Source organism: Astatotilapia calliptera, chromosome 23 (assembly GCF_900246225.1).
Source record: "Astatotilapia calliptera chromosome 23, fAstCal1.2, whole genome shotgun sequence".
Lineage (NCBI taxonomy): Eukaryota > Metazoa > Chordata > Actinopteri > Cichliformes > Cichlidae > Astatotilapia > Astatotilapia calliptera.
In genome coordinates, this window is record NC_039323.1 from 7,714,218 (window position 1) to 7,727,937 (window position 13,720).

General features: G+C 40.5%; 1 protein-coding gene across 2 annotated transcripts in view; it reads left to right on the plus strand.

Moving 5' to 3' along the window:
* Positions 1 to 13,454, plus strand: part of LOC113016176 (capping protein, Arp2/3 and myosin-I linker protein 3-like) — a 35,115-nt gene extending 21,661 nt beyond the window's left edge. Inside the window, exons 29-40 of one of the 2 annotated variants that reach the window (XM_026158788.1) lie at positions 3 to 122; positions 3,563 to 3,629; positions 3,959 to 4,146; positions 4,498 to 4,577; positions 8,719 to 8,892; positions 9,421 to 9,619; positions 9,701 to 10,442; positions 10,566 to 10,672; positions 10,806 to 10,932; positions 12,300 to 12,371; positions 12,518 to 12,625; positions 12,846 to 13,454. In XM_026158788.1, the coding sequence (XP_026014573.1) occupies positions 3 to 122; positions 3,563 to 3,629; positions 3,959 to 4,146; positions 4,498 to 4,577; positions 8,719 to 8,892; positions 9,421 to 9,619; positions 9,701 to 10,442; positions 10,566 to 10,672; positions 10,806 to 10,932; positions 12,300 to 12,371; positions 12,518 to 12,625; positions 12,846 to 12,886 (2,025 nt within the window). In that variant the 3' untranslated portion in view covers positions 12,887 to 13,454. The remainder of the gene's footprint in view (positions 1 to 2; positions 123 to 3,562; positions 3,630 to 3,958; positions 4,147 to 4,497; positions 4,578 to 8,718; positions 8,893 to 9,420; positions 9,620 to 9,700; positions 10,443 to 10,565; positions 10,673 to 10,805; positions 10,933 to 12,299; positions 12,372 to 12,517; positions 12,626 to 12,845) is intronic. The other variant, XM_026158789.1, reaches the window with a different exon arrangement.
* Positions 13,455 to 13,720: the final 266 nt, after the last annotated feature.

The window sequence follows — 13,720 nt, forward strand, 5'->3', positions numbered from 1 at the left end:
AGACTCGGCAGGTCTCTCATCTTAAATGCTGGGAGGGGACGTGTGAAGATGGGACAGGCTGGAGGTTTAACAGGCACAGGGACTCTCTGGACATCACAGATGAAGAGCTCAGCACCAGCATAGTGAGTGAACTTTCGTGTGTCTTGGGACCCATATACGAGAAATATTCAATTAAATATTTAAAGTGAATTCAGTTTTATTGATATAATGCTAAAACGCAAAAACAGCCAAGAAGCAAAACCCCAACAGTCAAACAACCCCCTGTAAGAAAGCACTTGGCAATAGTGGGAAGGAAAAACTCCCTTTTAACAGGAACAAAACCTCCAGCAGAACCAGGCTCAGGGAGTGGGAGCCATCTGCTGCCACCAGTTGGAGGGTGAAGGGAGTACACCTCACAAATTGGGAATTTGTGGTTTTCTACATGCCTTCAATTGTGGTCGCTACCACAATCGCTATCAAATTTTCCAGAAAATTCAGCCTCCCAGAATTTTTTGTTGAACTTCAGCTACACTTTTGAAATTGCATATTCCTGAAGTCATAGCAGAGCGTTACCCAGGGTTCATGTGCTCCGATGTTAAATGAGCAGTTGCGAGAGGCGCAGAGTTTAATTTTTCAATTTTTTTGTTTACTTTAAATCCTTCCGTTTTTGTAAGTATTTATCCAATTCAGGCTGGGCTGGAGCCGGTGGGCCAGTCTAGTCACCAGTCCATCACAGGGCCAACACAGACAGACGGATAAACAACCACACTCAGGGCCAGTTTCAAATTTTCAAATTGCCATTTAACCTAACACCAATGTCTTTGAACTAAGGGAGGAAGTCACAGTACCTTGAGGAAGCATCCAAGCTCCAGAACACATAGAAAGACCCGTTTGAACCAGGTGGTTGAGACTGAAACCCTCTAATTGTAAAGCAGTAACAGTAAACACTGCACCAACATGCCATCGAAATGAAATGAGATAAGGATGCCGTTAGTAAATATGAAATGATAACTAAATGTAAATGTTTACAGGAAATGTTTTACTTTTTTTTAGTATGCCCAATTTTATCAACACAAATGGGCTGAGGGGGCTTTATTACCTGCAGCCCTCTCCGTGTGATCTTTTCTTGCTATCAAACAAAATCATTTCAGAGATTTAAATTAATTTTATCCCATCTAACATTACCTCTTAGCAATCTTTAGCAAATTGAAAAAGCCCAGGAAGTAGTCCCCCCCACCTTGCCTTCAGCATTTATTTTGCCTCTGAGCAGCTAGCTGTAGAAACTGAATTCCTGGAGTTATGATAAAGTATCATGACTCTCATAAAGACCCTGAAGTAGTGTGATTTCACATATATTAGTCTAATATTTCAAACCGTTTTCAATTTGTGTCTGACATGGAAAGGAGAATTGTTTCTCAGTTTTGTATTTTGTTGCATAATCGCAATATTTCATGTTTGTCATTGCAATCATATATGCATCAGCAAGTGTGCTGATTAAATTAGGTTTACGATCCCCTGCTTGTTTATCCCGTTATTAAATTTGAGCACTACAGCTAAGGCAAAAATAGTGTTTCAGTAGTGACAAAACTTGCAGGAATGAGGACTTTTTCCTCCGGGTTTTGACATTTGAAACATTAAGCTGACTTTCCTGACAGGAACACTACAGTTAAAGGTCAGAAATATTGAAAGGCTCCCACTCCTTCACTGGAGACGCTTTAACAATACTTGAATTGATGATGTATAGTCAGTACAATTGTGTTTTGGCCTTTAGAAGCTTCTACTGATTGTAGTGATTGAAGCACGATATTGAATGTCCATGTTTCAAAAGGCCAATAATTGCTACCCTGAAAGCCTGACTGGCATTAAACAGAAATCAAGTTATTGTTAGATACAATAGACAATGGACAATGAAGAAAAAGCAGGCTTTTTAAAGATGAATATTTAAGTTTGTGGCTCTCCATGATGTTGATGCACAAAATTCTGAAGTTATTAAAATATTCTTATCTTCTTATGGAGCAGCTACACCTCCTTCCCTTTCCCAGTTTTAAAATGAGTTCTCCGCTGTGTGCTGTATCTACATTTGCTCATTAACAGTAAATTAGAGCTTTTGTCTGTCTATTAGTTGCAGAATTCTTCTTATCATCTCTCCAAATGAGAAAACTAAACCTGAAACCAAATATTATCTGAATGTTACCAATATGGCTGAAATGCCAGGAGGCCGAATAAACCTGAAAAAAGGAAGAAAAAGGAAATTTCTGCTGACGCACTAAATCAATAGCTCAGTATCTACAACACAGCTGGTAAAACTGCAGGAGTAAAACCGTCCCCCTGACATTATCTCAAGAATCTACTTTAAGTACGGGACTTTATACATCACAGTCTGCTCAATCATTACCTGCAAGGAATTTGAAACATTGCTATTTCATTGAGTAATACAGCTAGTGAAGATTGTTGTATTGCAAAAATGAAACCAATACCTTGCTGTCTCAACTAATACATCATGGACATTGTAGGCTTCAGTACTTTGGTGTCTCAGCTTTTTAATGAAATGCATTTGATCAAGCTTCATTTCAAATATTTTACGCAATCACAGTCCGGGTCAATATTCTTGAGGGAAGTAAACGGTCTTTGCATTGTCTGCTCTTGTGCCTGATTTTGGTGACAGTAACAGTAATTGCTAACATTACCTGTGGAGATCCTCAAGGATCCGTCCTGGGTCTTTCTGTTATATTTAAAATGTAATTAATTATATTTACGTCTAATTTTGCACTCATAACCTAAGATTCATTTACCTTGATGGGCTATTGATAATATTAGCAGTCTTGTGAAGCTGGTGTCTAAATGATGGTACAGTTATATTGCAGATATATAAACCAAATGTTTGAGTTGGCTGAAATTTTCACCCCCTTATTGTGCTACTTTCTATTGCAGTATGGACCAAATTGATGAGACTGGCAGTGTCATCCCTAGAGCAGCACCTCTATCAAGGCCAGAAACACTTAGCCAGCTGTTTTGTTTCTTCTGAAAATCTCTCTGCAGTAATTTATTTTCAATTGGATCTTTAACTTAAAACTTTGGGTTTCCTCAGTCTGTTTTTCTTACCTTTTCAAATCTGTCTCTCCTAACTGTAGCAGGGAGACCTCTGGTTTTTGTCAGCTTACTCTAACATGCCTCATGGCTCCATACACCAACTCCGCAGTTATGTGACGTATGCACAACAGCACTTCTGCTGATTTGTGGTTGCCACATTTTCTCTACACACAATAAAGTCAGTCTTTTTTCATTGGGCCTACATTATACATATAAGGCCACTCAACTAGAGAAAGGCTTCACTGGGAACATTTTTGCTCTTTCTACATGTGAAATCCATAAGCTTTTGCTGGATTTTAAACAGCATCATGATCAATATGTCTAAAATTTGCACCTTGACTTGACAAGTCTTCATTGGCAAAAGCGGTGATTGCCCTAAAGGTCGTCTTGTACAATATTTCCGTTGACCTGTTTGCCTGTTTGCATGCGTGTCTCGTTCTAATTCCTTCCCTCAGCATCTCAGCAACTTTTACTTTTTCTTTTTTTCTCCCAGGACACAATAGCCATTAAGAAGCACAGCTCTAGAACAAGACGAATACGACCTGTCTCCACCAGGCTGAGTGAGTACTGCTGTATAGCCTATTATCCTCTCTCTTCAGTCAGCTCTGACCCCTTCCTTGTCTCTCCCGAAGCTCCATTAGCGTTTTCTGTAGTCGGTTTTCCCCTCTTTTCCATCTCTTCTTCTCAGAAGTCTGTTAATGGCTGTTATAATCTAGCCTGAGCCAAGTCTGAGTCACTATATGTCAGAGCAGTTACTGATTGTTTTGAATTTGATGACTTTGAAGCAGAAATGATGACTCCCTGTAATCTCCCCACTCTTTGACAGTTCCTTCTCAGTTTCTTGTCCTCACATCCTCTCTATCCCTTTGTTGCTCCTCGCTGCCATCAGGCCTGTGTGATGACTCCAGCTCCTCTCCACCCCCTTCCGTGCCATCATACTCGTCACCGCTATCCCGTTCGGCATCCTGGGAGGGTCTGTCAGAGCTGCCTACGCAGGGTCTGCCCCTTCATCACGTAACGCGAGTTCGTCCAAGGCCTCCGCGGAGACACAAGGGAGGGCACATCCCGTCTGAGAGAGTAAAGCTTGCCTGATCTTGGCACTGTTTGACACATATTAAAATGTTAAATAATCTGCAGCTGCACCCAATAATTCAGTATACATCACCTTTACGCAAATCTCCAACCATTTATCTATATATCTATGCATAATTCTCCCATTTCCCAAAATATGTGCCTGCTGGCGATGACTGCTATCTTTGCAGAAGTAATCTATTCAAATTGGGTGCCTGCAACTGGATTATGTCATCTCAGTAAAGGCATTGTAATCCATTTGTTTTATTGCAAATACATAACATTCACAAATGAAACCCACTAAACTGACCTCTCTAAAAAGATTTTAAGTGTGTGTTTGTGTCTGTGTGTGCACAGCACTGCAGTGAAAATGGTGGGATAAGCCCTCTGGATGATGGACTCCCTGATTTCTACACGAAAAGAGTGCTCCCTGATAGGTAAGAGTTTGTTTTATATTTGCACTTTGACAATACTTACACTCTGTTAGCAACCTGTCAGCTGTAATTCTCTCCTGACCTTACAAAACATTCCCTGAATATTGCATTTCAAACCTGCATCTCACATTTACTTAAAATTACTGTTGTTTCCCAAAGAACTCCTACTTTTCCCACCAGTCATAATTTTCCGTTATTTTGCTGCACTGTGAAAATCAGCAGACTTCACGACTGCTGGAGCAGGGTAATCCATCACAGTGAACTTATTGTCACCCTTAGATTATTGTTGCATAGTTATGCAGGTGTTTAATAAGCTGTCCAAGAGTTGGTTGGTTTACCGTGAATACAAGAAGACATGTTTACTGCTTTTGGGCTTCTTTATAATTTGAATACATGAGGTTGTGAATAAATTTTTGGTTTTGGTTTTGTGGGATTTATTTGCAGTCATCACTCTGTGTTGTCAGACTGCCTTTGAATGCGCTAACAGCAAAAAGAGCCCATTTTTATTTCTAGACATCTTTGCAATGTCTTGAAAAGATGAATTTTAACTTACTTTTTCAACCAAATTTAGACATACAGGGATTTGTTTTTAAGGCCATGACTACCTGACAAGATTTAGCCCAGAAAACAATGTTAGTGGTCATTCAGTGCTTGGTGGGTACAGTCGGAAGAAGATTGTTTGTCAGTCTGCAGTAAGATATATTTAGCAGGTTTTGTTTTGGGACAAATCCCCACCCTTCTGTCCACATATTTGGAAAGCATAAGGCAGGGAAAAAATAGCTAGCTTTCACTTGCATACTGGTGAGCAGCAGCAAGACCTTAGCAGAGAACAGAGTATGCATGAATGACAAAGGGCATCATATGCATTAAGGCAGACACAGAATGCAAAGAAGGAACTGTGGTGGGTTGCAAGGTGGCTTGCAGGTGTGCAGTAAGAATGTGCAAGAAAAAACTCTTTAAAGACAGTGTCTTTTTGTGATTTGCAAACTGGATATTTACAAAGATGAGGATCAGCTGAACCATCAGCCGATACTCCAGGCTGAATTTACCTGAGCTCAGCTAATGCTCTGTTCAGTTTGTGTAAATAGTTATGATAACTTGGTAAAAGGAAAATGGGTACATGGGTTGAAGCAATTTAAAATGTATGTGTGCAATACACATCCATGGATTGCATTAGGGGAATTACAAAATAAGTAACTCCAAGAGAATTTTTCATCAATCGATATAATGATTTCCATCCGATTATGTAACAAAGAGGGAAACTGTCTCAGTGGCAAGCCAAGAAAAGAAGATAACAAAAGACACAAAATGAATAGACAAATTATTGTATTGCACTGAAAGCCAGGCACTCTGAAAAATGTGTCTTTTGTAGAATAAAATAGATATTTGTAGCTAAAATCAAACTGCTTATCTTGCTAAGATGCTGAGCTGTCGATTCATTTCATTTCAATTCATTTTAGTTAAACACATAGATAATGACTTGAAAGTGATCCTATTTTGTGTTTCCTTCTTTTCTGTCTGTGTATATGGTGCTCCTGGTAATCATGGCCAAAGCTTAAAATAATGAGGTCAGTGTATGTATAAGTACAACTAATCCCTATAAGCAAAAGGCTCAGGCTTCAAACTACTCTAACAGCGTTTTTCTACTCTTGGCTCTGTATGGCAGAGAGAAGGGATATCCTAAATATGGTAATCCCAGGCATACATCTCCTACCACCCACTGTTTAGATGGGCTTTTTTATAAGGGACAACCAATCAGAAGAAAGTTTCCTTAAGGGAAGGATGAAGAAAGCTCAAAAAGCTTGTTTCAGAGGATGAGCTGAGGGGTGCACCAAGGCCTGTTATAAGATGAAAGACATAGTTTCAAAATCATGCAAAACTATTTTAGTAATGTCCAAGAATAAATATATAGAGGAAATGAGCATAGTGGGTTCCCTTTAATTCGTTGAAAACAATCTCGGGCACCACTTGTAATATCTCAAGATAAATAGGTTTAGTATTTGTTCGGTAATGTTAGCTGGTTATTTTCCTTATAAACAACAGTAGTCATACTGTGAAAGCCTTTTGGAAATGGTATTTTATTCTTAATTATGCCTTTTGAAAAGCTGCCTTTGTATGTGGTTACATTTTTTGATGCACTGTGTTGAGTGTGTTTCTCCGACTTGATTATATATTTAAACATCAGAATAAAAAGAATTTTTAAAACAGATACCTTCAAAGGGTTGCAAGGTTTTCTACTTACTCAGGAGGGGTTTCTGCATCTCTGTTACTTTATCTCTTTTTCTTTTTTCTTTTCTTTTTTTTTTTTTTGCAGGCTATGTTTTTGATTATTATTCCTAATTAGTAAATGTGATATTTTTAAACATTTCATTATGTTAGTTTGTTAACCAAGATACATTTCTGCAATCTTAGTTCACTAATCCTTCAGTCAAAATGTCTGCAGTTTAACTGACCTGGCTTCAGAAGAAAACCCTGCATTTCAAGACATAAGATCAATGATTCTTCCTCCTTTGTTGTGAACCCTGCTGAGTTCTGACAGCGTGTGTGTTCACACCTTTACTGAGCTGTTATTTTAATTGGCTTATGCTTCATGATTTTCATAAACCAACAAGACTGTTTCTGTGGCCAGTGTGTTGTCTGTCTTTGATGCAATCTCACGGCGAGGTTTGGCTCGCTCCTTATGTCCCGCTGTCTGCTCGAACATTCAGAGGCAGATCGAGCAAATTCCGGCAACCCTCATCTCTTCTTAATTAAATCATTAACTTTGTGATGATTAGTGGAGCTGGACTGTTTAGAGTTTGTGATTTGGTAGTAAGATGATCGGTCATTTGGTGGTTGCATGTTGATGATCAAAGTAGTCGTTAAGGTACCTCACAGAGATCTCCAGGAGGTACTTTGTGACCTAACGTCAGATCTGGTTTGGTGGTTTTGTTCAATGTGTAATCAGTTGCTGCAGTGTTACAAAAATAAAGAGAAAGACACAGAGCATGCAGTTCAGCTTCTACATTGCATCTCATATCAGATACTGCAACAAATACTGAAAATATCTCTGCATAACTTTATTCCAGTCCTTTTAGTCCACATGTTTTCACCTCTTTTTCACAGTTACTAAGAACAAGAATGCATTTTTGCAGTAGGTGTTCTACAATTTCACATGTATTTGATCCTCGTCCTCTCCTATTTAAATGGTGCGCAGTCACGCTTGCATCAAAAATCATAGAGTAAAGTTAATAACTTATAGTGACTTTTTTCCAAGACGGCTCTCGGGGACATAAAATCCACCGCACCACAGCATGTCAGCTATCAGTGTTCAGCGTAAAGTTGCTGCCTGAGGCTGTCACAGGTCACTAAACTTTATATTTCCACACAAATGATCAAAATAGATACACAAACTCATACAAATGCAGTGCATAGATCAAAACTTTAGTCTTTCCACTCCACGTTATTGTTCCCTTATGTTTCCTGGTTCAGCTGTTAATTGGATCTTTGATAGCAATGAAGCAATGAAGACACTCCTTTTATCTTCCCGATTGTATCTGGGGAGCAGGCACAGGTCTCTCTCCCTAGTCCCCACTCTGCTCAAATGCTCTAGATGTCAATACTTTCACCTGAAGTGTACTGCAGCTCTGTTAGTGTGTCCCCTTGTCCAGCTTTATAAATCTGAAACATTACTCGCTTCTCTGAGGCGACAACAAATTCCTGAGGCTGCTAAACATTAACAGTCAACTCTCAATTAATTTTTATCCATTTTGTTAACACAAAAGTGGCCACGCATTGCCTCAAATGCAAAACCATCATTTTAATATGTGGAGATGCAGGTTTCATTTTGGTGAAGCTGAATTCATAAACAGCATCCAGAGCTTATCAGAATCATGTCGCTCCTTTCCACGCGGAAGCTCGTGAGGCGAAGTCGGTGCTTTTAAAATGATTACTTTTGTAATATAAAAAGTGAACTTTGGATAAATCACTGTATACCACGAGATGTAGCTTAGCAACACACAAAACGCAGCAGCCGATGAGACAGCCAGGATGGCTGTGATGAATTCAGTGATATGCTGATGGAGGTGACTCATCTGTAGACACCAAACATGAATGTGCTGGAATGAACCATGTGTGTTTCATCGATCTCTCTCACCTCTTGCAGTCAGCTCTCGTCGCTGCACAAAGCGCACTCTCTGAGGAGGAAGAAGAGGAGAAACATGCTGGCCATCTTTGGTTTCCGTAAAAGCCGCAACCAAACTCTGTCCCATCCGGGGCCCGAGTCAGAAGCTGAGGTTTATGGAGATGGGAGTCACACTGTTGCTACAGCACCCACGGGGTTAGTGTATTTGCACGCACACACATGCATGAGGATTCTTCTCAAGAAAGATTTGGCCTTGAACTCACAGATGGAAATACAAAACGTCAACTAGGAGTTTATCTTTCCATATTCAACGCTACATCTTCACATCTTTTGCTTAGTATCTTGATTCTTGTGAGGACACTCCACAGCACTGAACCCTATGAATAGTTCAACAAATATCACTCTTAATCTTCCTTATTTCTTTGTTGATATAAGAAATGGCTGATAGCTGCCAAAGCGCAGGCAGGCTGATACCAGAGTGTGTACACAGATGTAGATGGCAGCCGGTGTCTCCGATTCTGGATCCAACAGTCAGCCGAGTGATTAGAAATGAACACGCTGCATGTCAAATACAGATTACAATGGTATTATATCTGATTTTTGCCAGAAAATTGATACTTTCTAAACGCCCTGTTCTAAAAATTTGTTACATTTTTGTGTATTTTGAATATGTGGGATAAATTAGGAGAAATTGTGGACATTTTTTCGTCTTCCAACTTTTAGGACAGCAATGGAGAATGTATACACTCTCCTCCAGCCTCCAAGGTCTACTGCCAGAGCTGGATCTCCCAGCGAGGCGGCTGATGGGAAAATGAATGACCTCCAAGGGAAAAGTACTATCGTTCTGAGTCCACCACCAGTGCCAGGCATCCCTCACACATGTGTGGGTGGAAGCAAACACCCATTTTATTCTCCAAGAGAGGTAGGGCCAGTGTAATCCACTATTGTTATTAACTGAAAGTTTGTAACGCGTCCGTAACCTCTTCTTGTTTTGTTTTGACAGAAATCTGAAGTGGATGCTGTGTTTGAACAGCCGGAGGATACAGACAAGTACTGGGCGGACGACAAACAGAGGACGGCAGAGGTGCTGCAAGCAGACAAGCAGTGGATGATAGCAGCAAGGCATGGCGATGTAGACAGACAGTGGTTTGACGACAGGCTGCAAGACAGAGATGCGAGAACGACCGACAGACAAACAGACAGGTACTGGACTGAGAGCAGGCATCCAGACAGGCACATGGACAGACAGTGGACTGTAGACAGACACACTCAGAGGCAGATTGACAGAAAAATTGAAAGACAGTGGATGGGCGGCAGACAGATAGAAAGGTCATGGTCGGAGAACAAGCCAGCAGACATGCAAGTGGACAATCAGTGGAATGAGAGCAGACATCAGGGAAGAAAGACAGACAGACAGGTCCAAGCACTTCAACTAGCTCAAAGGCCACTCCCTCCATACCCATCGGACAGGACGCCGTCTCCAAAACATGAAACAGATCCTCTGAAAAGCATAGAGGCTTCAGCCATAGAGTGGCATCCGCAGGACACGCAGGGAGACAGACATGCGTGTCCTGATGCAGGTGGAGTTTTCTCAGAAGGCTGGAAGATGAGCGGAGGTGGAGGAGGAGGTGGCTTTTCTGTCAGTCGAGCGACATCAAAACCTGACCCCCCGCCACAAAGCAGCAAACCCAATCTGTCCAAGCTGAGGCAGAGGCATCGACTTGAGAGCTCAGACGCTCTGCCAGGTAATACACAGGTCAACCGTGTTCATTTGCTGCAGGTCAAAAAGCTTGTTTTAGCTTGCAAAGAGTTTTTGCCGCAGTCTTTGCCGCAAGTCTACATGCCACTCACTTCTCTTTTATCTATAGCTACAGAGGAGGAGGAAGATATAGAGAAGGACCCTGGAAATATGGAGAAGAAAGAGAAGGAAAAGAGACGAGATTCTGAAGGTCACCCTCCCCCGATTCCTGAAAAGGTATGAAATTTAAAGCCACACACAAGTCGGTTTGTTCTGTTTGCTCAGTTGTTTTTAGTGTATATTTAAACCAAATGTGTTCATTGATGATGTTGTCTCTGTGTTCGTTCACATGTGCTGTACTCATGCCTAGCCAAAGACCTCCTCGTTTGTGACTTTTCCAAAAGAATCAGCCAATGAAAGGAACTTACCTCCTCCTCCCGTCCCACCTCCTGTTGATAAGCCAATACATGGGTTGCCAGACAGAGCTGCAAGCCAAGGTACCTGGGCTGAAAACAATTAGCAGACATGCTTTTTTAATGTACTCAAACAATTTATTTCTACTTTTCTGAAGCAACAACCACTAGCCTGCTGATTTAGCGAATTAACAGCATTTAGACTTGCCACCGCAATGACCTGCTTTAAGCCACAATCCAGTCAGTGAGTGATGTGTTTCAGGGTAGAATTCTTGGCATTGATCGTGAAGTCTTCAGAACTCTGCAGAAGGCATGAAACAAAATCTTTCAAAGATTTTACTTCATTTGGTGAGGGTTGTTGCTTGATGGTGGTCCATGATTGATATCATAATCAACAAACCATCAGAGAGCCCTTGTGCTCTGTAGATGAATACATTGTCATCATGGAAGAGAAAACTCCCATCAGGGCAGAAATGTTTCATTGCAGGATAAAATTCATTAATCAGAACAACTTTGCATTGATTGTCGACGATTTTTCGCTCTAAGGGGACAAGTGGGCTCAAATCATGCCAACAAAGTATTCGACTTCTGGGTCCAGTGGCCCGAGCTTTTCCTAGAATTTGTCACCTTATAAGCAGAGCCATAGGACTGCAAAGGTTTATCAAGGACCACAAAGGAAATGAAGAAGAAAAAGAGATATAACTAGGTTGTGTGCAGATCTCCTTTAACTGAATATTTTAATTGACAAAAATGTTACTGATTGAACTTTTTAACAGGAATGTAAAATTTGATAGATTTGAATTGATTAGAACACTGATGGTGGCTCTAACCTAACATTAAATGCTGTAATCTTGTCTGTTTTCTTTATATAAATTATCCTTTGTAGAATCCTCTATCAAGGCATCAAAGTAACTGTGTGGCCACTACAGGGTCACATTGCACGATTTCCTCTTGGTGAAGTGTGTTTGCAGGATCAGAAAGTCCCACATTCAGGGACTTTGGGTGATTTCTGATCCTTTCCCCTGGAGAATTGTTCCCCCGACTATAAAACTCTGGCTGAAATGATGCTGGTAATTTCAGTCTCCAGTGTAGCAGCAGAAGCAGAGTCTAGCCTTTAGAATAATAAGACGAAAGCCTCTGCGATAAACTCCCTTGGCGTATTTGATTACGCCAAAAGCAGTCCCCCACCTTAGGTCCACTTAGTCAATACTTGCCTGCTTAGCCAAATTGACTGTTTTGCTTTTCTGCATTCATATGCATACCCTTTTCTGTGTATTAGTTCACGTGATCGAGTGTTCTTTTAAAACAAATGTAACAATATTAAATGTCTCATTTAAAAAACATGAAAATGGCAGGAACAATAACATCACGGCAGAGTTATTCTGTCCCTTGTCCGTCCAAAACAAAATTTAAAGATACCTCCTGTTGTGTGTCAATCACATGTTGTTCAGGCGACGAAGGACTCAGGCCTCAAGCACCAGTGAAGCCACAGAGGAACAGAAAAGCAATGTCCTGTGATGCAGGTATAATCGCATTATGAGCTGCAGCTATTCACCTTAGAATGTTATACGCACACTTTTGTGAATGAAACACGTTTTGTTGATCTCTGTTTGCGTGAAGCGTCTCTATCTAACTGTTAATTTGTGTCTTCTGTCCTCGCTGAACTCAGGCACTGACAGGGAAAGCCCTAATAACGTTGAGAAGCCCCCAAATCGCAAACCCCCCGTGAAAAAACCTAGACTACCCCAAAACAGAAATAAGTCCCTGGACTTGTCTGGTACATGTTTCTCTGTTTTTATTTATGTGTGTTTGTGTGTGTGGGTGGGCGACCAGCTGTAATCAGTTACTATGTGTGTGTTACCATAATGTGGAAGTATAATTACTGTCTATAAAGCATTAAACACAATTATAATACAGTGGAAAATTAGGTAATGTATCTGTAGCTCTCAGCTGAACGGTACTGATTATCTATTTAATGATCCTGTTCCACCGTACAGACAGCTTCAACTCAGCACCTGGGGAAAGCGAGCTGTTGTGATACCTGAGAACTTCACCTGCCGCTGTCAAGCCAGAGTTGTCATCCAGCGAGGTCAAAGAGCGAAGAGGAGGGAAAAGGCCTAACATCAGAGCAGGACATCATAAAACACTGTTCACTCGCTTCGGTTCAAACGCTTTCCTCTCGTCACTTTCCTCCCTCTTCACCCTGAGTTTCTTGTCTTTGCTTTTCTCTCACGTGAAGCTCTTTTTGTGGCTACAGTATTTTAAAAGTATTTGCTACTTTAGAAAAACCCATGAGATCATTGTCGTGTGTGTGTCGGTGGACAGCCGGCTGAGTGCTTGAGCGTCGTGGCTTCGCTAGGCAGAAGAATACAAATGTCTTTATTAGAATGTGGTTTCTTAAATCTGCAATGCATTTTTGACCGCTGATACAGTTGATTGCCTTGGTTGACACTTGAAAATGAGTTGCTTCTTATCAAATGAAACTTGATGATTTATATCTAGTTTTGCTTTCAGGAACTGAAAGTTAATATATTTTATAGAAAAAAAAGAAATATTATGTTTGAGCACCGTCACTGTATGAATAAAAGCCTAATGAAAAACAAAAAGTAGGATGTGTTTATTGCCTGTGCAAATCCATTCAATCATATTCATAGTTTGTAGTTTATATAAACAGTGGATTAAATCCCAATTTGTATGTGAAAGGCTGTGTTTGTGTTATATGTATAGTTCCTATGGGCTGGTTTGACCTCCTGATGGACCTGGGAACAAAAAAAACAAACATATTCCTACACACACAAAACAACAACAAAATTGTTGATCAGATGTTTTTTATGTAAAGTTAAGTAATACTTCATAACAGATAGATTTAAAT